Genomic DNA, 19953 nt, shown 5'->3' with positions numbered 1-19953 from the left:
ACTAATGAAAAAGTTTAGAGGTTTAGAATAGTCCTTTAAAAAAATGTTTACACATGTTAACACATTTTGGACAAAGACAGAGATAACTGTTCTCCAAAGAGCATGGATTTTTGGGGAGACGAGCCTGCATTGCCATTTCAAATCTTCCATTCTTATTCATTCCTATGAATGTTACTGATACTCTTTAAACATCTTTATACATCTTGCTTGAAAACTACAGATAAAATACCCATTTATCAGAGTTATGAGTTAGGATGATTATATTGGGTATCATATGTAAAGCTTTCAAATACAGGGCATACCAGAGATTTGCTATTTTATAAATGCCAGTTGTTATTATCATTATTCCCAACTACATTAACCTAGCGTTCTTTTGTGTTATTGAAATTTGGAGGAAAGTCTAGATCACTTGGCTGAAGCGCAAAAAAAGGGGTGGGGAGGGGAGTCCAGTTCTAGTTGCTACACTTTGCTGCATTCTTCCGTACCCTGCCTGACCTAGAACAAGAACACCCTGCCAGTGGACTAGAATTCTCAGATTAATTGAATGTGCAATTCTAATCCAACTGAGAGCAATGCATGTGTGGTTCAGAATAGAAATGAGTAAGTGGAGAACCGCTTTTTAGAGAGGAACAAGTAGAGGTCCCCAGATTTGATGATGAAATTATTGAGCCACGTGAATAAAGTCACAAGTACATAGAGTTGACTAGATCTCCAGGTATATTCTTTATGTAACCACGTTAGACTCTAGGCAAGGCAAGGGTAAGTTCCTATACTTTCAGGAGAAGAGTTGCTGCCCCTTTAAAAGATTGTTAACATGCTTCAAAGTTGTTTTTCCTTTTGCTTCAGCTAAGGCTCTTTGGAAAAACTTAAAAAGAATGCACCAAAATCACTGAGTGGTCACTCTGAATTAATTCTTTTTTGATGACCTGGAGTAGACTTTATGCATTAAAATGCTAAGTCCTCCTCTGCCTAGAGATATTTGCATCTGCCATTGTTGTCTGAACATAGTGATTATGACCATGGAACTGAGCATGCTCAGAAATGTGCACACCACAATCTATGGTGATGAGCCTTCCCTATTTGAATATGTATATGTCTCCCCAATAAAATCCCTTATTTTCTTTGCTCTGGAAGAACATTGCTTTGCAATAATTTGCAAAGAACACCCCCGTGCTCTCCTTGTTGTAAGTAGTAAATGTCTCCCCATTTCTCCATTTCTTTATCCCCTGGTTGTGCTGGTTGGCTTTACACCTTTCAAGACGCAAACCCACTGTATTTGGTCACAGTGGATGACTCTCTGCCTCTGGCGTTCTTTCCTTTGCTTCTACCTAGCCTGGATTGTATTTCAATGAAGCTGAAAGAAGAAATGATGTTTAAAGCAGGCCATTGGCTGTGTGTTTGCAGTTCAGTTTTTGTTGGAGAGGTGTTTGAAATAGTTTGCTGCCATGAGTTGTGTGTTAGTATTTTCATGTTTCCCAAATTACACTCAGAAATGATACTCACCTGGGAGAATTTTAGCATAATACCCAGAGCAACACTGATGATTTGGTTGCATCTCCCTAATTCGGCCACCACAGCAGACTCCCACTGAATTCGGAATGAATGGGATATACTTTTCCTCACAACAGTGGTATCCAGGCTGGGGGTCATAGAGAACTCCGTCACAACAAACCTGAAAGTTTGAAATCATTTTGAAAGGAAATGTCAGTTTAATTAAAAGCATTGTAGCTCATGTGATACAATTATTTTCCTATAAGGTCTTGATCTGAGATGACATCATGCATATTTCATAGGTTTAAAAAATGCATTTTCTAGCATCATTCAAATTCTATACATAATGTTATCTGAGATATAGCACAGCTTTTTCGCTTTCAAAAATGCTTTATTTTCCACTATAATACTCAATAAATATGAATTATTTTTGAATGTCAGTGCTTCCAATGAAAAAAATTCATTTTTTAATGAACCCTTCTCCTCAAATGTATATTTTTATTTTAATGCTTTTTAAAATTTGAAAACACCATGTCTATGGCAACTGTCATTGATCCTTCTTTTTTCCCTTAATAAATTGAATTTTCTTCAAACTATATATGATCACTTATTTATGAACCCAATTTTCTGAAAAGGCAACAGAGGTCTATCTGTCTGTTTGTCTATCTATCTCATAGACTACCACATTAATAAAAGCAAATTCATATGAAAATTACTTTTTAAAAAAATTTACTTTTATTTGTCCTAATTAGCTATATACAACATCGGAATGCATTTTGATTCTTTGTACATGAATGGAGCATAACTATTCATTTCTCCGGTTGTAAATGATATAGAGTCATACTATTTGTGTGATCATACAAGTACCTAGGGTAGTAATGATGTCAATCTCATTCCACCATCTTTCCCACTCCCCTCTGCCCAATCCAAAGTCCCCCCATTCATCCCCAACCCCCATTAGGAATCAGCATCCACATATCAGAAAAAAACATTTGGCCTTTGGATTTGTGGGATTGACTTATTTCACTTAGCATGATATTCTCTAATTCCATCTGTTTACCTGTAATTTTAATAATTTTATTCTCCTTTAATGCTGAGTAATAGTCTATTGTGTATATATACCACAGCTTCTTGATTAATTTATCTATTGAAGGGCATCTAGGTTGGTTCCATAGCTTTGCTATTGTGAAATGAGCTGCTATAAATATTGATGTGGTTGCATCATTGTAATATGCTGATTTCGTCTAAACTCTGTGTTTACCCCAGGAGGTATGAAAGAAATTAACTATTTGCATGTTCCCTTGAGATCTGAGAGATGGACTGCTATATATACAATAAATCAATTGCTGACTAATTCCTGAAATGTAGCCTCAGAACCTATACTTTGTGTAAATTACATAGGTATTTTCCATGGCAAGCAAGAAACATGTAAAGAGACACTCCCTTTTTTGGGAGGTGGGGGTTACTGGGGATTGAACTCAGGAGCATTCATCCACTGAGCCACATCCCCAGGTCTATTTTGTATTTTATTTACAGACAGGGTCTCACTGAGTTGCTTAGTGCCTCACGTTTGCTGAGCCTGGCTTTGAACTCATCACACCCCTGCCTCAGCCTCCTGAGCTGCTGGGATCACAGGTGTGCACCACCATGCCTGGCTCCCTTTCTTTTTTGTTTGGCTCATTGCTACCTCTAGCACATAGCAACATTTGAACCAAGCTCAACACAGTAGCTGCAGAAAGTAGCATCTCTAAGTCTTCAAGGGAGCCACTAACTTAGTACTTCCCTTATTTTTCAGAAGTTATCTAAAACCAAAGAAATTGGGCTCAATTCCAAAGTCCACCCCTGTGGTTCCTCAGGTAGCCTGCCTAACACAACTATAATGAAATTCCTTTGCTTTAGTTATTAGCAACAAGGCTTCAAAATTAGTCTAATTCCAAGAATAAATCGGGCAGTTCTTTCCTTCAATGCATGTGAAAGGTAAATTTTGAAATTAAGCCCTATTTTTAGGAGCTAACTGAGAAATCTCTTAGGTGTTCGAGATTTAGGAAGGCTGGTTAGGATGAAGCTCCACATCATCTCCATCTTATTTCATGATGTTGATTTTAAAGCATTTATTAGTGTCATTCACATACAGAATATTTCTGGACACTTCAATGCATCTGGTCTTCTCTTTCAGCACACTTACCCAGTATTTCTAATCCTCTTTTGAAATTATTCCCAAGAATTTCTTTAGTGATGAGCCATTAGGAATGGCCAACTCTCAATCTTTAATTATCAATGCCATTCTTACCTTCTTTCAGCCAAGAGAACTATGTCTTTCTTCTCACCCACTCCAGCTTCCACAATGGATGGGTCCCCAAAGGAACATTTTCAAGCAATTATTTCTCTTGGGAGGTTTCCCAAAAACTAGAGTGTTTTTTATTAAATCTTCTAATTCAATCTTCATTTCATTGTCTCAGAAATTATAAATGGGAATTTCAGTAATCTGAACTGAATTGCATTTGGCTAATTTTCAAATAGTTTCCTTCTTCTTGCTCCATGGTTTTCTGATCAATTTTGTGAACTAATTATTCTCTAAGTGTGGTCCCTGGACCAGCTGCAGAGGGATCACCTGAAAATATTTTAGAAACAAAAATTCTCACAGTCCACTCTAGATCTACTGCACAGACTCTCTGGGAGTGGAGCCGGCCTTCTGTGTTATAGCAAGCCCTTCAAGGCTGATCTTCACTGAGATTTGAGAACCATGATTGGTAATCATGTGTAATCATGTGGGGAAGCTTGAATAAGTATTTCAGGTCTCCCTGATGTTTATATTGATTTAGCCAGAGTTTCTTAGACTCACAATAAAAATCTCTTTTCTACTTCTTTGTCACCTCTCATTTCAGGAAATAGATAGCCATTCCTGACCCCAAGTCAAAACTTACAAATAAGTGTCTTCTCTTAAAATTTTAATGGAATTCCTCATTCTCTTTCACTGACAATACCTGTGTTGCCTCTTAAATCCTTAAAATAAAATGAAGACTTCCTATGAATCATCATTATGAACTGCATCTCTTTTTAATGATTTATAACATTTATCTTATAAAAATAGTGGCATGTGATGTTTCTTTTTATAAATTTAAAAAATAGTTTATTTTTATTTGTTCTTTTTAGATATAAATGACAAGAGTGTATTTTGACATATTATACATGCATGGGATCTAACATTCTAATTAGGATCTCATTCTTGTGGTTGTACATGATGTAGAATTTCTCTGGTAGAGTATTCATATAAGAACATAGGAACGTTATGTCCAGTTCATTCTACTATCTTTTCTATTTCCATTCCCCTTCCCTTCCCTTCACTCCCCTTTGTCTAATCTAATGAACTTATATTCTTCCCTCTCCACCCTGTTATGTGTTAGCATCAACATAACAGAACATCCAGCCTTGGTTTTTTGGGACTAGCTTATTTCACTTAGCATAATAGATCCTGTTCCATAACTTTACCTGCAAAAGCCATAATATCATTCTTCGTTATGGCTGAGTAATATTCCATCGTGTATATTTACCTCATCTTCTTTATCTATTCATCTGTTGAAGGGCACCTAGTTGGTTCCATAGTTTAGCTATTATGAATTGAGCTGCAATAAACATTAATGTGGCTGTGTCACTATAGCATGCTGATTTTAAGTCCTTTGGGTATATGCTGAGGGGTGTGATAACTGGGTCAACTGTGGTTCTGTTCCAAGTTTCCTGAGGAATTTTCATAGTGCTCTCCAGAGTGGCTGCACCAATCTGCAGTCCCACCAGCAATGTATGAGGGAACCTATTTCTCCACATTCTTTTCTGTAGTCATTGTTACTTGATAAGTGTCTTTTTGACTGGAGATGAAATCTCAGTGTGTTTTAATTTGCATTTCTCTAATTGCTAGAGATGTTGAACATTTTTTCATATATTTGTTGACTCATTGTATTTCTTCTTCTGTGAAGTGCCTATCACTTCCTTTGCCCATTTATTGATTTTTTTTTTTTTTTTGGTGTTAAGTTTTTTGAGTTCTTTGTAATCCAAGTTTTTTGAGTTCTTTGTATGTGTTGGAGATTAATGCTGTATTTGAGGTAAAGGTGGCAAAGATTTTCTCCAATTAGTTGGCTCTCTCTTCATGTTCTTGACTTTTTTTTAAAGAATATTAGATGAGATTTGCCCATGCCAGTTTCCTAAGTTTCCCCAAAATTAACTTTTATTTCCTTCCACCATTCTTCAATTTACATTTTGTCTATAAAAGCCTATAGTCCATCTTTTCTTTTTTTCTTGTCTCTCTCTCTCACTTTCTCTTTCAGTAGAATAGTAGAAAATGTCTTTCTTTTTTTTATCTTCATATTTTTAAAAATTGTTTTAAAATTAGACTAAACAGTTCTTTGTTATCTGGAAAAGTACTGAATTTAGGAACACTATACAAATAGTCATTTACTTGGTACAAAAGCTCATTAAATTTCTTCAAAAGCTTACAAAAGTAGTTTTGGATATCAAAGTACAAGAAAAGAGTGAAGGAACTATATAAATAATTTATCCTGAACATACAAAAACTATAGGCAGGTATTATGCTTTATTAATATTCTGTTGCGCTTTGTTAATTTTTTCTTCATATATTTCAACTTAACGTGGATAGTTTAAGAGAATTTAGTTTTTGATATTTTAGAATACACTTAAACTAAAACATTAACTTTCCTACTTTTACTCTTTTTTGCTTTAATTTCATAGTTTAGAGATAAAACTATTATCACATCCTTTATTAAACCTCAGCTATGATGATAACTTCTAGCCAGAATCAGTTTTTATTTTGATGAACTTTTACCACTGGATAATCTTTAAAGTAGTAAATCATATGCCTATATAATTATTTTCACTTGTCAACTCATCATTGGATAGCACATGTAAAAATAATGGAAACAAAGAAAACGAAGAGTAAAATCCATATTTTTCTTTTTTTTTCATAGTGAACATTTTAAGTGGGTGAATTTATTCCAGCATTTTTCTTCTAAGAAATTTAATTTTATGAAAGTATGTTCATTAGACAGTACATATTTAATGGTCTAAAATGATATAAAACTTAGTCATAACAACAATTTCGGAGACTGTCAAACACGTCTAGCTGGTAACTGACTAGCTTTATTCATTGCTTAGATGATAACTACTGCTAAACTTGTGTCAGCCATAATAATTTGTAGTTTGATCCATATTGCTTCCATAATTCACTTTCTTAATTACTGAGTTCTTTTGCAGCGAATATTATGAATTTAGCAGTAGCTTTAGTCATTGAATGTGTGATGTTGTTGATAAATAGGAACATTATTTCATTATATGAAATCCTACCTTCGAACTAAGGATTTTTCTGTGTCGTTTGTCAATAAAAGCCATTTACAAACTCCTCTGTCTGGCTCTATTATTGATCTGCTTCCTAAACAGCAACTAATATGAACATTAATCTACAAATGACCATAATTTTAAAATATTTCTGACAAACCTTGAAAGGTCCTGTCCACAGTTACTCATCAGTGTCCTGTAAACAAACATCCATTTGTAGCTCAATGGATTTGTTGTAAAGAAAATTTGAAGCGCCTCAATCAAATACAAATTTGGGAGGTTCCTTATCATTCTAATAAACTCATATTTCCTGTGAAGATGATGAAAAATGGAAAAGCCAAAATGCCCATGAGGATGAGAGGATTTTTATAAGCATCCTTTCTTCTCCATGGGGTCTTCAAAGATCAGTAGCAGGAGCATCTATCATGACACAACATGGTGGAAGGAGCAGGGGCTCTTACCTGGAAAGTTCAATGAGGAAAACATTTCACTGACTGGTTTGAAAAGGTTTACCTTAGCTTCAGGAGAGTAGCAAATGTGCCCACAGATAGTTTCAGGTTTTTGACACTTCACTGCCTTGCAAAGCTCATCCCCGTGGCCTGCCATTAACTTCTGGGTCTTAGGGCATAGATACCACGTTTTCCGTAAAAGATCGTATCCGTGTATGATGCCATTTGGTTTCCCTGGAGACACCCAATCAATTTGAAGGGATCTGCAACAGACAGAATAATCCATACTTCTGAAAAGACAACATTTCACATTACTGCTATCAGCCAACCCTTTTTTTGCAATTCATCTTCCCGATTAGTCAAAAGGTCTATTTATTTCTTCAGGAACTTCCATACTAAAAAGTAGAAAGGATAGATACTAACGTGTATTTAATACATACAAATCTGTGTTTACACTCATACATGCGACTACCATATAACACGCTTTGAGAATTCATTGAAGTCATTTTGGCTTTTGGGAGAATAACACAAAACGAGTGCAGCTATCTATCTAGTTTAGTTTCCAAGACAAGAAGAAAATATCACTGCTTGTGACTAACTGGGGGAAATGACATTTGGTTTGCTAAGCAAAAGATAAAGTACAAATAACACGAGTTGGTAAACAGGATGAAAATTAGAATGTGTTGAACCTAATCCTTACCTCTCCCCACCTTCTCCTTCGCCTTACTCTGCTAGAACTAGTGATATAACACATAGTTGCCAAATGATGCAACTGGAAGACAGCTTCAGGATTTTTAGGGAATTTCAGTTTTCCTGGCTCAGCTGCCACCTTCTTCCTTCTTTTTCCTTTCTGCTGTATGTAATGTCTGCAACTTTAGTAATCTCATATAGTGATTTGAGAAATTCTACAAGAATCACAAAGATGTCACCAGATATTTGGTGTTGCTGAGACAATGCCAGCCATCATCTACATCTGAAACTCTCTATGTAAGACTCTATTGTTGGTTTTTTTGTTATTTGCAACCAAAAAAAAAATACACAAATTTATAAAATCCATAATGTCATGAACTTTCTTCAAATGTACTTTACTTCAATATATCTTCATTTTCAAATCACCTAAGTGGATTTTTTTTTTCCCCCAAAACTTTTTAACTAGCATGGTCAGATATATTTTGTGATCAGAATTGCAGGAATTAGGAAATCCCCATAACAAATACTTTTAAATCATCATGATCTTGAAAAAGATATCTGATTTTTAAAAACTGACCCACAATTTCATTTAAAACATATATATATATATATATATATATATATATAATATATATATATATATACCTACCATATATATTGGGTAGGGGTAGTAAACAGTGAGGGTATAATGTCTGACTAAACTTTACTGCATTTCCAATGATCTATTAATATTTCATTTGCTGTAGCAAATGAGATCATAGTGTAAAATGGCACACAGAGGAGACAACTCTGGATAAAATGATTACTCTTAGGTTAAAGTTTCAGAACTTTAATTCTGCACTTAGGTCTGCTTACTGGAAAGATGCTGCTTACATTACACCTACATATCACCTTTAGAATTTTCTTAACAAGCTCTATGTACAGGAAGTAAAGTTTTCAATAAAGTCCCAGAGCTTCAAATATGACACATTCTTGCTGTAAAGTATGGCAAGCAAATCCTTCTCTTTATAAATGTAAAAACAATAATTATTTTTGTTATCATTGTTTTCAAAAGATGAGCGGAACTCTGACATTTATGATTATTTCCTTTTTCATAATTCTAGAATTTCCAGCCATAACCTTTAACCAATCAGGAACAGTTACAGGCTGTCTTACACAGAAAACATTCCAGTAGGTGCTTTGGAGGAAAGCAAGTGCATGTGAACCTTATCCTTATACTTCAAAAGTCGCACCATAAATTTCTCACAAAAACTGATATTGATCATTTTCCTGTCATTGTGTAAAATAACAATTTTATCATACCTTTTATTTTATTTTATTTATTTTTGTACTGCAGATTGAACCTAGGGGCCCTTAACAACTGAGCTAGATCCCCAGTCCTTTTTATTTTTTATTTTGAGACAGGGTCTTGCTAAGTTACTGAGGGCCTGGCTAAATTGCTGAGGCTGGCTTTGAACTTGTGATCCTCCTGCTTCATTGGGATTACTGGATGTGCCATCACACCCAGCTGTACCTTTTATGTAAGGAGAAATAGATCCTTATAGACCAAATTCCTGGACCCCAGCAGAATTCCAAATGATATTACATATAAGGAATTCAATTAAGTCCAAACATTTACATTAAAAAGCAGCAGTCAAGATAAACCTTGACATTTTAATAGACTGCTGAAAAATGATTGTTCCATTTTCTTTGGGTACAAACATAACATATTCTGTAAGAAGACTCTGTAGATAGGAAATTAATGTCACCTGTGAGAAAACAGTTTCATAGGTGACTAGTATAGTCACTGTTATTATTTGAAAGTAACTAACTTTCAAATTAATTCCACATTCTGCAGATATGTCTTTTTATTTATCACATAATTAACTACAAAAAAGACTATATTTAAGTGACATTCAAGGGTCTGACTTATCCACAAAAGCTGGTGAACTAGAAAGGTCCAGAAAATGCCAGGAAGAATACCATGACAATGTGACTTATTTTCTTGTCAACATAACCATAAGTGAGACTACCTATGTTTTTATTGATAACATGAACAGTTTAGTGTTTTGAGGATTTAAATTGGTGACATGAAGGCAAATGATCAAAGAAGAAAGGAGGATTTAACATCTCTCTATCTCTCATTAGAACCAACTGGAGGAACAATGGAGTCTTTCAAGTCAACAATGGTTGCTGACTTGAAAATGAAAGATATCTCTGAGAAATATGCACCACTATTAATGGAATTAATGGTTTCATTACTTTGATGTATAAGAGGAAGATAGGAGGAACATCCTTAAGTCCTAGGAGTGAATATTAAATATTGATGAACACAAGCTGAAGTTGTGAGTGTATGTGTATGTATGTGTAGTTGTATACTCACGCATTCACATAAATTGAGAATTTTTGATTGGATCTTTTTCTTAGATTTTTTTCATGAAATAACTGTAAGAGTCTATTTAGCTTTCAGAGCAGTAGGAACTGAAAATTAAGATGCCTTAAATAGCTCCTAATAAAAGCCACTATGTCTATGCACATCGTGCTACATGAAGTCATCGTGCGGTCATTCTAGTTGGATATTTAAAACAAAAAATCTGTCACATGGATAATAGGATTATTACTCTACTTCGGTGACACTACATAATATTGTACCATACCCATGGTACAATATAATAATTAATACCATACCCATGGTATTAATTATTTCCAAATGTACTTCAAGAAGTACAAAATATCACAGAAGATAGAAAGTAGTATGGGAAAATAATTTCTTATCACTTGCCTGACACAGGTGAATACCGAAATAGTACAATAATTTTTATGAAGAGTTAGGGTTCACAGTGGCACTTTAATACTTTATTTTATTATTTCATTATTATTTTGTAAAAATGTTCTTGTTTGGGCCAAAGGAAAAAATAAAAACATCATGCACCCTAAATTATCTTCTTAAATTTTCACATATTAAATATTAAATAGCTTCAGATTTCTGATTAGTTTTGCATCCACTTTTCCTTTTTCTATTCAACTTGGTTATTTTTGTCAATCATTGTATGTAGCACTCAAGTTCTTCAACAGTATTCTAGATTATGGTTATCAAAAATGATCAGAATATTTTAATATAAGATGATATAAATGGATTTCGACAATGTGTTAATTCTTTGCTCTTAAATCAAGTCATTGACTATTTAATTTTCCTTCTGGGATATGTAGTAAAAGTTGCAGTGGTTGAAAATCAATACTCAAAACCCATGTCCTTGAGTAACAGGGGATATAAAATATGCATATATAAAGCACATGAGATGTTGTATAACAACATAAAATCAGTTGTTTTTAAGGTGTAGTTCATGTCAATGAATGTGAATTTTGGATTTGCTCTTATTTAGGAATTGCAACTATTGTTCCAAACTGGGGCTAACAGACGATGAGTTCCTCCATTTAAGAGTGGTACGTTTCTCTTGGGGCTGGGTTTGTGGCTCAGTGGTGGAGTGCTTGCTTCGCATGCATGGGGCAGTGGGTTCTATCCTCAGCACTACATAAATAAATAAAATAAAGACATCGTGTCCATCTACAACTAAAAAAACTTTAAAAAAGAGTGGTACATTTCTCTTTTAAAGGGAATATCAAGGTTCTCCTAAGTTCTGGAGAAAACACTGACCCATCACCATAATCAACCAAAATAAAAATAATTTGAGGGGAGTTTCTGAAAGCATAAATTTTATAATAAATATTTATTAAATACCTAGTGTAAAACCAGGCATCATTCTCTATCTATCAGTGACCCAAACAGATAAAGTCCTTTTCTTCATAAAACTTATGTTCTTTTGGAGGGAGATGAACAGTACACAAATACATAAATATGTAATGTATCAAGGTAAAAATCCAGTAGCATTGAAATGCACTGAAAAAGAGATAGAATATTAGAAAATGAGATCAGGTGGATGTTGGTAGGGTGGAATAGAATATAACAAACCATACAGGATTTTGTAGCATATGAAAATAAATTTGAATTCATTTTTGAGTGTATTGGAAGATCACTGGCAGTTTCTGAACTAAGAAATGGAAAAGGAGTTACTTACTCAGCACCTCTACCCATTACTATTCCACACACATACCCTAGGCTCTGGAAAGAAGTTTCAAATTCAACACTCAGAGAAACTGAAAGAGGAGAAATTGGAAACACTTTCTGCTCATAGTTAATATTTAATTGATGTGCAGAAATGTCTAAGCCCAATCTGTTGCTGTCTCTGGAAAGAAGTGTGACAAGGATGTCTTGGGACAGTTTAACACAGGCCCCCTGGGTTTGGCATTTTGGGAAAGCACAGAAAATGGTGCTTGATTCTTAGAAGATTCTGATAGCCAGAGATAGGCCAGAGCAGCTCTGCTATTATAAGACTAGAGTACCACAATATATAGCTTTAAGTCGTATGTTATATATATATGTTATATTATATATAATATAATATGTATATTCACAGGACTAAGCTTCCCATGAGCCAAGTAGATGCTTAGTAAAATGGCGAGGCTTGGCTACCTTGAAGGAACATTGACCAGGATGGAAGACTTCTGAGATGAGACAAGTCTTTGGGACATTATGCTCTCCTGGTACCTCAGAAATCAGTTGAAGAGGACAATGCTCATGTCAAGAAATTTAGCCATGTGGATATCTTGGGGACCTCTCAAAGAAAATGTAAAATTGTCTATGAAAGCATCACCTGACACACAGAGGGCTACTCAATCACCATCCAGTGCTGATGGTGAAATAATAAAAGCATTATATCAGCAGGAGACACACTTGAATGAAAGGGAAGAGGAGATAAAGACAAAGAAGCTACAATCAGGTCTGACCCTGAAAAACAGAAGAAACCTTGAACTAGATGTGAATTATATATTTCTGGAGATAGTATGGACTTTTTAATACTTGATCATGAATCTTAATTGCCAAAGTGAGACTCATAACTAAAAAAAATATGAAATTCATAAGATGTTCCTGAGAGATATTCACGAGTTGAGAGTAACACCAAAGTATATTTAAAGCAATAAGTAGCAAAGGAAAGGAAAATTTTTTCATCTTTATATCTAATTGAAATTAGTCCAACACTTTATGTAAACTGAAATGATGAAAGTATGGGACAGGGTGGGGTGGTAGAAATAGAAAGAGGAACATATATGAGAAGATGCTTTAAAAGAACATACACTAGCTAGGCGCCAGGGTGCATGCCTATAATCCCAGCAGCTTGGGAGGCTGAAGCAGGAGGATCTTGAGTTCAAAGCCAGCCTCAGCCAAAGCAAGGCACTAAGCAACTCAGTGAGACCCTGTCTCTAAATAAAATACAAAATAGGGCTGGGGATGTGGCTCAGTGGTCGAATGACCCTGAGTTCAATCCCTCATACTAAAAAAAAAATAAAAAATAAAAAAGAATATATACTAAAATCAGTATTTAATGAACTCAGGAGATTTTTTTAAAAAGTAAAAAATACGTTAATTTTTACAATATGCAGGATGATGGTACATTTATAGATATTGATGCTGAGGGAAAAGATGAGTTTGGTGAGAATTTACTTTTAGCTTAAGGTTATGGAAGTGATCAGTGGATATCACAATAGAAAATCAACAGGCAACTGGATATATGGGACTAGGGTTTAGGGAAACAACAGGGTCAGAGGACTTTGAGATGTGAGTATGACTAAAATTGTAAGAACATTTGAATCGAGCAGGAAAGTGAGTCTTTCTGTTGAAAACGACTAGAATTAATGAGTTTGTAATAGAAGAGGGCCAGGGACAAAGTGGCAATTAAATACTAAATTGAATGAGGAGAAAGAACTGAATTTTGCTAAGAGGCATGAAGACTACCTGAGTGACTGAGCTGCTTCTGTGGGAGCTACAGATGGTAGAAAGGTTAGGGGGAGTTTGGGAGAAGGAGTGAGGAAACAGATGTAGTGATGGCAATTTGAAGACTAAGCTTCAGCACACACCTGTAATCCCAGTGACTCAGAGGTTGAGGCAGGAGGATCGCAAGTTCAAAGTCAGCCTCAACAACTTAGAGAGGCCCTGAGCAACTTAGCTAGACCCTGTCACAAAATTAAAGAAAGCAAAAAAGAATAAGCTTCATAGTTTTCATATTTTGTAAGGCCTCCTCAATGAGTTTGATAATTAGAACTAATTGGCTATCAAAACAATACTATTTCCTGAAAGCCATTGTGATCCTAAGACTATTAATTAGATCTATACGACAGTACTAAATGTACTCCAAATTCTCTCCTTTAAGTGTCCTTCCCATATCTTTTAAAGATTTAAACAGAAAATTTCAGTTCAAATTAAAGGTTGTCTCCAGTCATCCAAATTAGTTAGGGAGGGATTTTGGAATATGAGTAAGGCAAAAGGTGATTTACTATATATTCTACAGTCCAACATTTTTCCCTTTAAAGCAAACAAAACCATGAATTTAGATTTTTTTCTTTTTTTCTATGAAATGATAATATCACTACTTCAGTTTAAGCTATCAGTCACCAAAACAAAACAAAACAAACAAACAAACAAACAAAAACCAGGGGAAGAAAATCAAGGATGGCTTTGATAGGGGATATCCCTCAAAAGTTCCTGTGTTAATGCAGGAGGTGAAATAATTAGATTCTGAAAGTTGTAACAAAATCAGTCGTCCTAACTAAATGAACTAACTGGGTAGTAACTGGGTCTCGACTGCAGGAAGTGAGTCACTGGGTGTGTGCCCTGGGGATAATATATTTTATCCCCCTGGCTCCTTCCTCTTTCTCTTTCTGCTTCCTTCATGAGCAGAACAGTGCTCTTCTGCCTTGCCCTTCTGCCACGATGTCCTACATCACTTTGATCCAGAGCAATGGTTTTGACTGACCATAAACTGAACCTCAGAAATCATGAGCCAAAATAAACTTTCCTCCTCTAAGTTTTTCTTGTTAGGTATTTTGGTCACAGTGACTAAAAGCTGACTAATACAGAAGAGATTCCTGATATCTGACACAGTATAAAAAAAAAAAAAAAATAGGGTCTTCCCAGTTTAACTTCAAATTTGGTGAGACAAAAGGGGAGAAACCCTTTATCCATAAGCTCTGACCTCTTCTGCCATTCTCAACTGTAAGTTAAGAAATTTGAAAATATAGGGAGCTTTATGAATGATGATAGTGATAGCCTATGCTGCTATCATAAAGATTTCTAAAAAGTTGGTATATAAAAATATCTTTGCTGTCATTCAGTATCTTGAGGCAAATTTTAAAACAATTATTTGTGAGCACTAAAAAGACATTATATCTCAGACTCCTCATCAATAGTACAGCCCCAAACTCAGTTGGAACTGAAAAAAACTGTCATGGTTCCAATTAAAGGCAATAAAAGACACAATCCACACGCTCTCTCTGCCTTCCCTTGAGCTTCGTGCCTGGAAATCATGCATTTTGGAATCCTAGCAGTAATGTAATAAAATCTCCTCCTTGTTTATGTTCTTCTCTTAGCTTTTCCTTTTATGGGGAATAAATAAGTAAACCTCACAGGGAGCCTAGTACCAAGTGAAGTTGTCAGCTGGAGTGTTTGTCATATTTCAATCAAAGCTGGAGCCAGCCAGCTATCTTCATCCAGCAGTCTCTACATTCTCCAGGACCAGAATTAATGAATTAGCTATTGATTAAATTCCACTCTAGCAAATCCACCAAGGCAAATAAATGAACTACCCAGGGCACGTGTAGGCCATGGCCAGACATGTCTGGGCTATTGATCAGTAGTTAGTATTCTTTTGGGATATAGAAGCAGCTGATGATAATATGACACGTACAGAATATGCAATGCAGAAGCAGTTTGTTTCTGGAGGAGCAACTTATAAGGGTTCATCTGATCTTTCTATAGCTATGTTCTATGGTATCTCTGGTTTATATATAATAGGAAAATCATGTATAAGGTCTTGGACTGCAGATGAGGTAGTCAAAAGCAAGGAATAAGTAAAGGCCAGAGGCAAGGAGGAGTTGAAGCATCCTATGCATATGATCAAACAGACTTGTGTGCTGTCTCTACATGTTATTGAAATATATAAAAGTTAATTTTAGTGACTGCTGCATTTTACCTAAAAGAGAAAAAAATATAAGGAATACACATTTTATAATAAACCAATTATTTTCAATGCTATAGAAGTAAACCTAGTTTACTGATAGTTTTGCAGGAGGATTTCACATTTGATTTTGTAGATTGCTAACATAAAAGATATTTTTAAAAACCAAAATATAAACATAATTAACAAGTATACATTGCCAGAAGTATAATGAAATTACACAAACAATAACCTGCACACAGGAGGCTAACTGCTTTGGTATTGGTGTATTTTGATTAATAGCTTGGCAGCTTATACCTGCTCGTTAAGAGTCTTGCCTTTGGATATTGTTATTCTTTTATGATGGATCATTTTAAGAAAGGAAAGATTTTACATGCCAATATTTGGTTGTGAATGATTTCTAACAAGTTTTTGTTAGATCTCTGACTGGGAAAAAAGAAAAAGAAGTCAGCCAAAGGCATTGTAATAAAGAAAAATATGGTACTGCTTATAATCTATCTTTCCCACTGATTACAACTATAAAGTCTGCATACATCACAAAACATGACTACCTGAGGACGCTGAAAAAGCAATAGCAGGCAGATCAGGAAGGGAACCGCACATGGAAGAATGAAATGTTATAGAATGAGGGTCCCATTTTTCTCTCCCTGTTTCATCTTGCATCTTTAACCTAAGAGGAGCACCACTCTGAAACTAAGGACTGGGCAAGCAAAAACCTTAAAGAAAGCCAATCTTTCTAGCCAAAGTACTTGGATCAAAAAATGTTTTGCAAGCCAGAAAGTGTAGGGGAAAATCCCAGTTTGTTTTGCTTTGTTTTCTTTTTTCCTTTGGGCCCTGCCCCGAGGATAATTCCAGTGAAGTAGGAGCACTGTGGCAGCGGTTGTTAAGGGTCAGGCTATATGGGCAATGACCAAACAGAGTCTCTTTTACCCTGAGACTCTTTATCATGTAAGAAATGCTTCTCCCTTGAGAAAACTCTGCCTCTGCTATCTTGATCCTGCTTAGCACACCTTTCTTAGAAACACAAATGTTTCTGTTCTTCTTATTCAATGTAAAATTGTTCTTTTTGGTTCCCATTTTTCTTGGACAATGTACTCTGTCAGAAAATGATTGTCTAGATGTTAGTAACTTGTACTCAACTTTAACTTGTACTCAGCTAGGGTCATGTTGACCCACTTCCTCTTCTGCTTATGATTTTAGATCTCATGATGTTTCTTTATGGTTTTGAATTATAACAACAGCCACTTACAATTAATGTGGTTTTGGACTATAAAGGTGTACTCTAACCCCTGGAGGGGGTTGAGGAGTGTAGACTTGCAGTGTGCCCTCATCCTGCCAGCTGGGGGCCTTTTGGCTGGTGAATAAAGATGGTTCCAGCTCCTGTTTTAAGATGGACTCGGTGATTTATTGCAATCTCACCATAACACTGTGACCAAACAGGAATCTAAAACCTCAAGGAAACTCATTCGTATTAATTCAGAGGAAACAAAAACGGGGCCCCTGTGGGGCAAAGAATATGGGTGAGGGGGATAGGACTCTGTTTTTTTTTTTTTTTCTCTATTTTTCTGTCACATGATTGTCTCAAAGAGCTGCTCCATTTCTGCAAACTCTGAGGCAGGTAAGAGTCAAAAATTCCAAGAGAAACTATCATTTTAGCCAATGGTTTAGGAAAGGAAGTCTAACATAACTATAAAGTGAGGAAGAAATCTCAAGGAAAGCTAGAAGATCTCCTAAGTCACTAAATGAATCTTCACAAGTACCAGATCAACTCTAAGTGGCATATTTATAGTTGCCTCACACGCATAGCGTATCTGAATGGTGTGTCAAAGCAATGAATTCTGAACTTTTTACACAATTCTCCAGCTAAATCTCAAATCAGCCACTGAGAAAAGCATGCACAGGACAGATGGAAGGTAGCATAGAAAAGATTTTGAAAGATGAATTGTTTTAGCTATGGGCAAAGCAAGACAGAATTTGTAGTGTGAAGCTAACCAGTTGATCGCCTGCTTAAGAAAAAAAAAAATGTAAAAACCAATCTTCAGAGGATTTTAATAGGACTCAAATGATCACAACCTAATATTCAAAATGTCCAAAATAATTCCAAATCACTGAAAATTACATTAACCAAAAAAGTCTGGAGCAGTTATATTAATATCAGACAAAATAGATTTAAGAACCAGGAAATTATGAAGAAAAAAAGAGATCATACAGATAAAAAGGTCACTTGAGCAAGATGATAAGCCTCAATGTGCATGTAACCAACAATAAAACATTAAATACATGAAGCAAAAACCACATCTGAAGAAGAAATAGGTAAGTCCTCAATTAAATTTGAAAACTTAAAATTTTCTCTCACAATAATTGACAGAAAAACCAAGAGGAAAATCAGTATATGTGCAGATGATCCGAATGTTATTCTCATTCAACTTGCCGTTGTAAAACTCTGAAAAAACATAAAACGTATTCTCCTCAAGTGTGCGATGGGTACTTACCAAGATTGATCATATTCTGTGCCATGAAACAAATCTTTTTAATTAAAAAAAAACTGAAATAATAAAATTATGTTCTCAGACCATAAAAGAAATAGACTAGAAATCCACACAGAAATACCTGGAAAATGCTAAATGCTTGGAAATCAACAATCTCTTTTCAAATAATCTATAGCTCAGAAAAGTTTAAGGGAAATTACAAACAGTTTGAGTAAATGAAATGAGAATGCAACATTCCAAAAAATCATGTAAGTCAAACAGAAGCAGGGCTTTAGATGAAAATTCATAGCAGTACATACGGATAATAAAATAATAATAAGAAATCTCAAACCCATAATCTAAGTGTTCTTCTTCAAGAAATTAAAGAAAGAACAACAAAGCAAGAAAAAGGAAGTAAACAATAAATAGCAGAGCTGAAATTAATGGGATGGCAAATAGAAAATAATATAGAGAATCAATAAACAAACTGATTTTTTTTAGAAAAGATCTACAGAATTGATCAAACTCTTGAGTGACTAAGCAAGAGAGGACACTTGTTACCAATATGGAAAATAAAAATGTCCAAATCAAATCAGATTCTACAAACAACTTTCTCAGCTGAACATGGTGGTTTGTGCCTGTAACCCCAGCCTCTCTGCAGGTCAAGGCATAGGAAAATGAGTTCAAGGTCAACCTGGGCAACACAGCAAAGTACCATTAAAAAACAAACAAATCACTACTTCCTGCCCATAAATTTAACAAATTAGGTGAAAATAATTGATTATTTGTACATACATGATAACAAACCTCACTTGAAAAAAAATAGCTTGAATCATCTTAAATTATTAAGGAAACTGAATTCTGAGTTAAAAAATCTTTCTCCAAGGAAAACTTCATAAAAAAGTAAATTTCACTGGTAAGTTCTATCAACATTTGAGAAATAAATAATAACTTTTTTACACAATCTCTTCTACAAAATATGAGAAAGGAGTATTTTTCAACTTATTTTACGGGGACAGAATCACCATGATTCCTAAAACAGAGAAAGAAAAAAAAAAAAAAAAAAAACACAGTCCAATGTGTTTTATAAGTATAGATAAACAAGATAATAGTAAATTACATGAGTACCAAAATCAATTGTTTCTGTACACAAACAATGAACAATTGGATTTTAATTTGATTTTAAAAACATTAATAATATTGGCCAAATTATATTGTTATATTGTGTGCATATGTGAATATGTACACACCATTATGTATAATTATAGTGTACCAATAAAAAATATGGGAAAAAAAACAATAGCCGTACCTCAAAAGAAAATGGTTAGGTACAAATCTAATAAAATATGTGTAATATGTGTAATATCTTTATAACAATTTATATAAACTACTTTAGAAATAAATGAAAGAATACCCAATTAAATGAACAATATGTCCATGACTCGAAACATTTGATACTATTAC

The 19953-nt window shown here is 34.7% G+C and overlaps 1 protein-coding gene across 1 annotated transcript in view; it reads right to left on the bottom strand.

Annotated features, from left to right (window-relative positions):
- Positions 1-19953, bottom strand: part of USH2A (usherin) — a 777454-nt gene that overhangs the window by 176508 nt on the left and 580993 nt on the right. Inside the window, 2 exon segments of the mRNA XM_079107116.1 lie at positions 1504-1672; positions 7348-7546. Of these exon segments, the coding sequence (XP_078963242.1) occupies positions 1504-1672; positions 7348-7546 (368 nt within the window).

Source organism: Sciurus vulgaris, assembly GCF_902686455.1.
Source record: "Sciurus vulgaris genome assembly, chromosome: 12".
In the NCBI taxonomy this organism is placed as follows: domain Eukaryota; kingdom Metazoa; phylum Chordata; class Mammalia; order Rodentia; family Sciuridae; genus Sciurus; species Sciurus vulgaris.
This window is presented reverse-complemented; position numbering and strand designations above follow the sequence as displayed.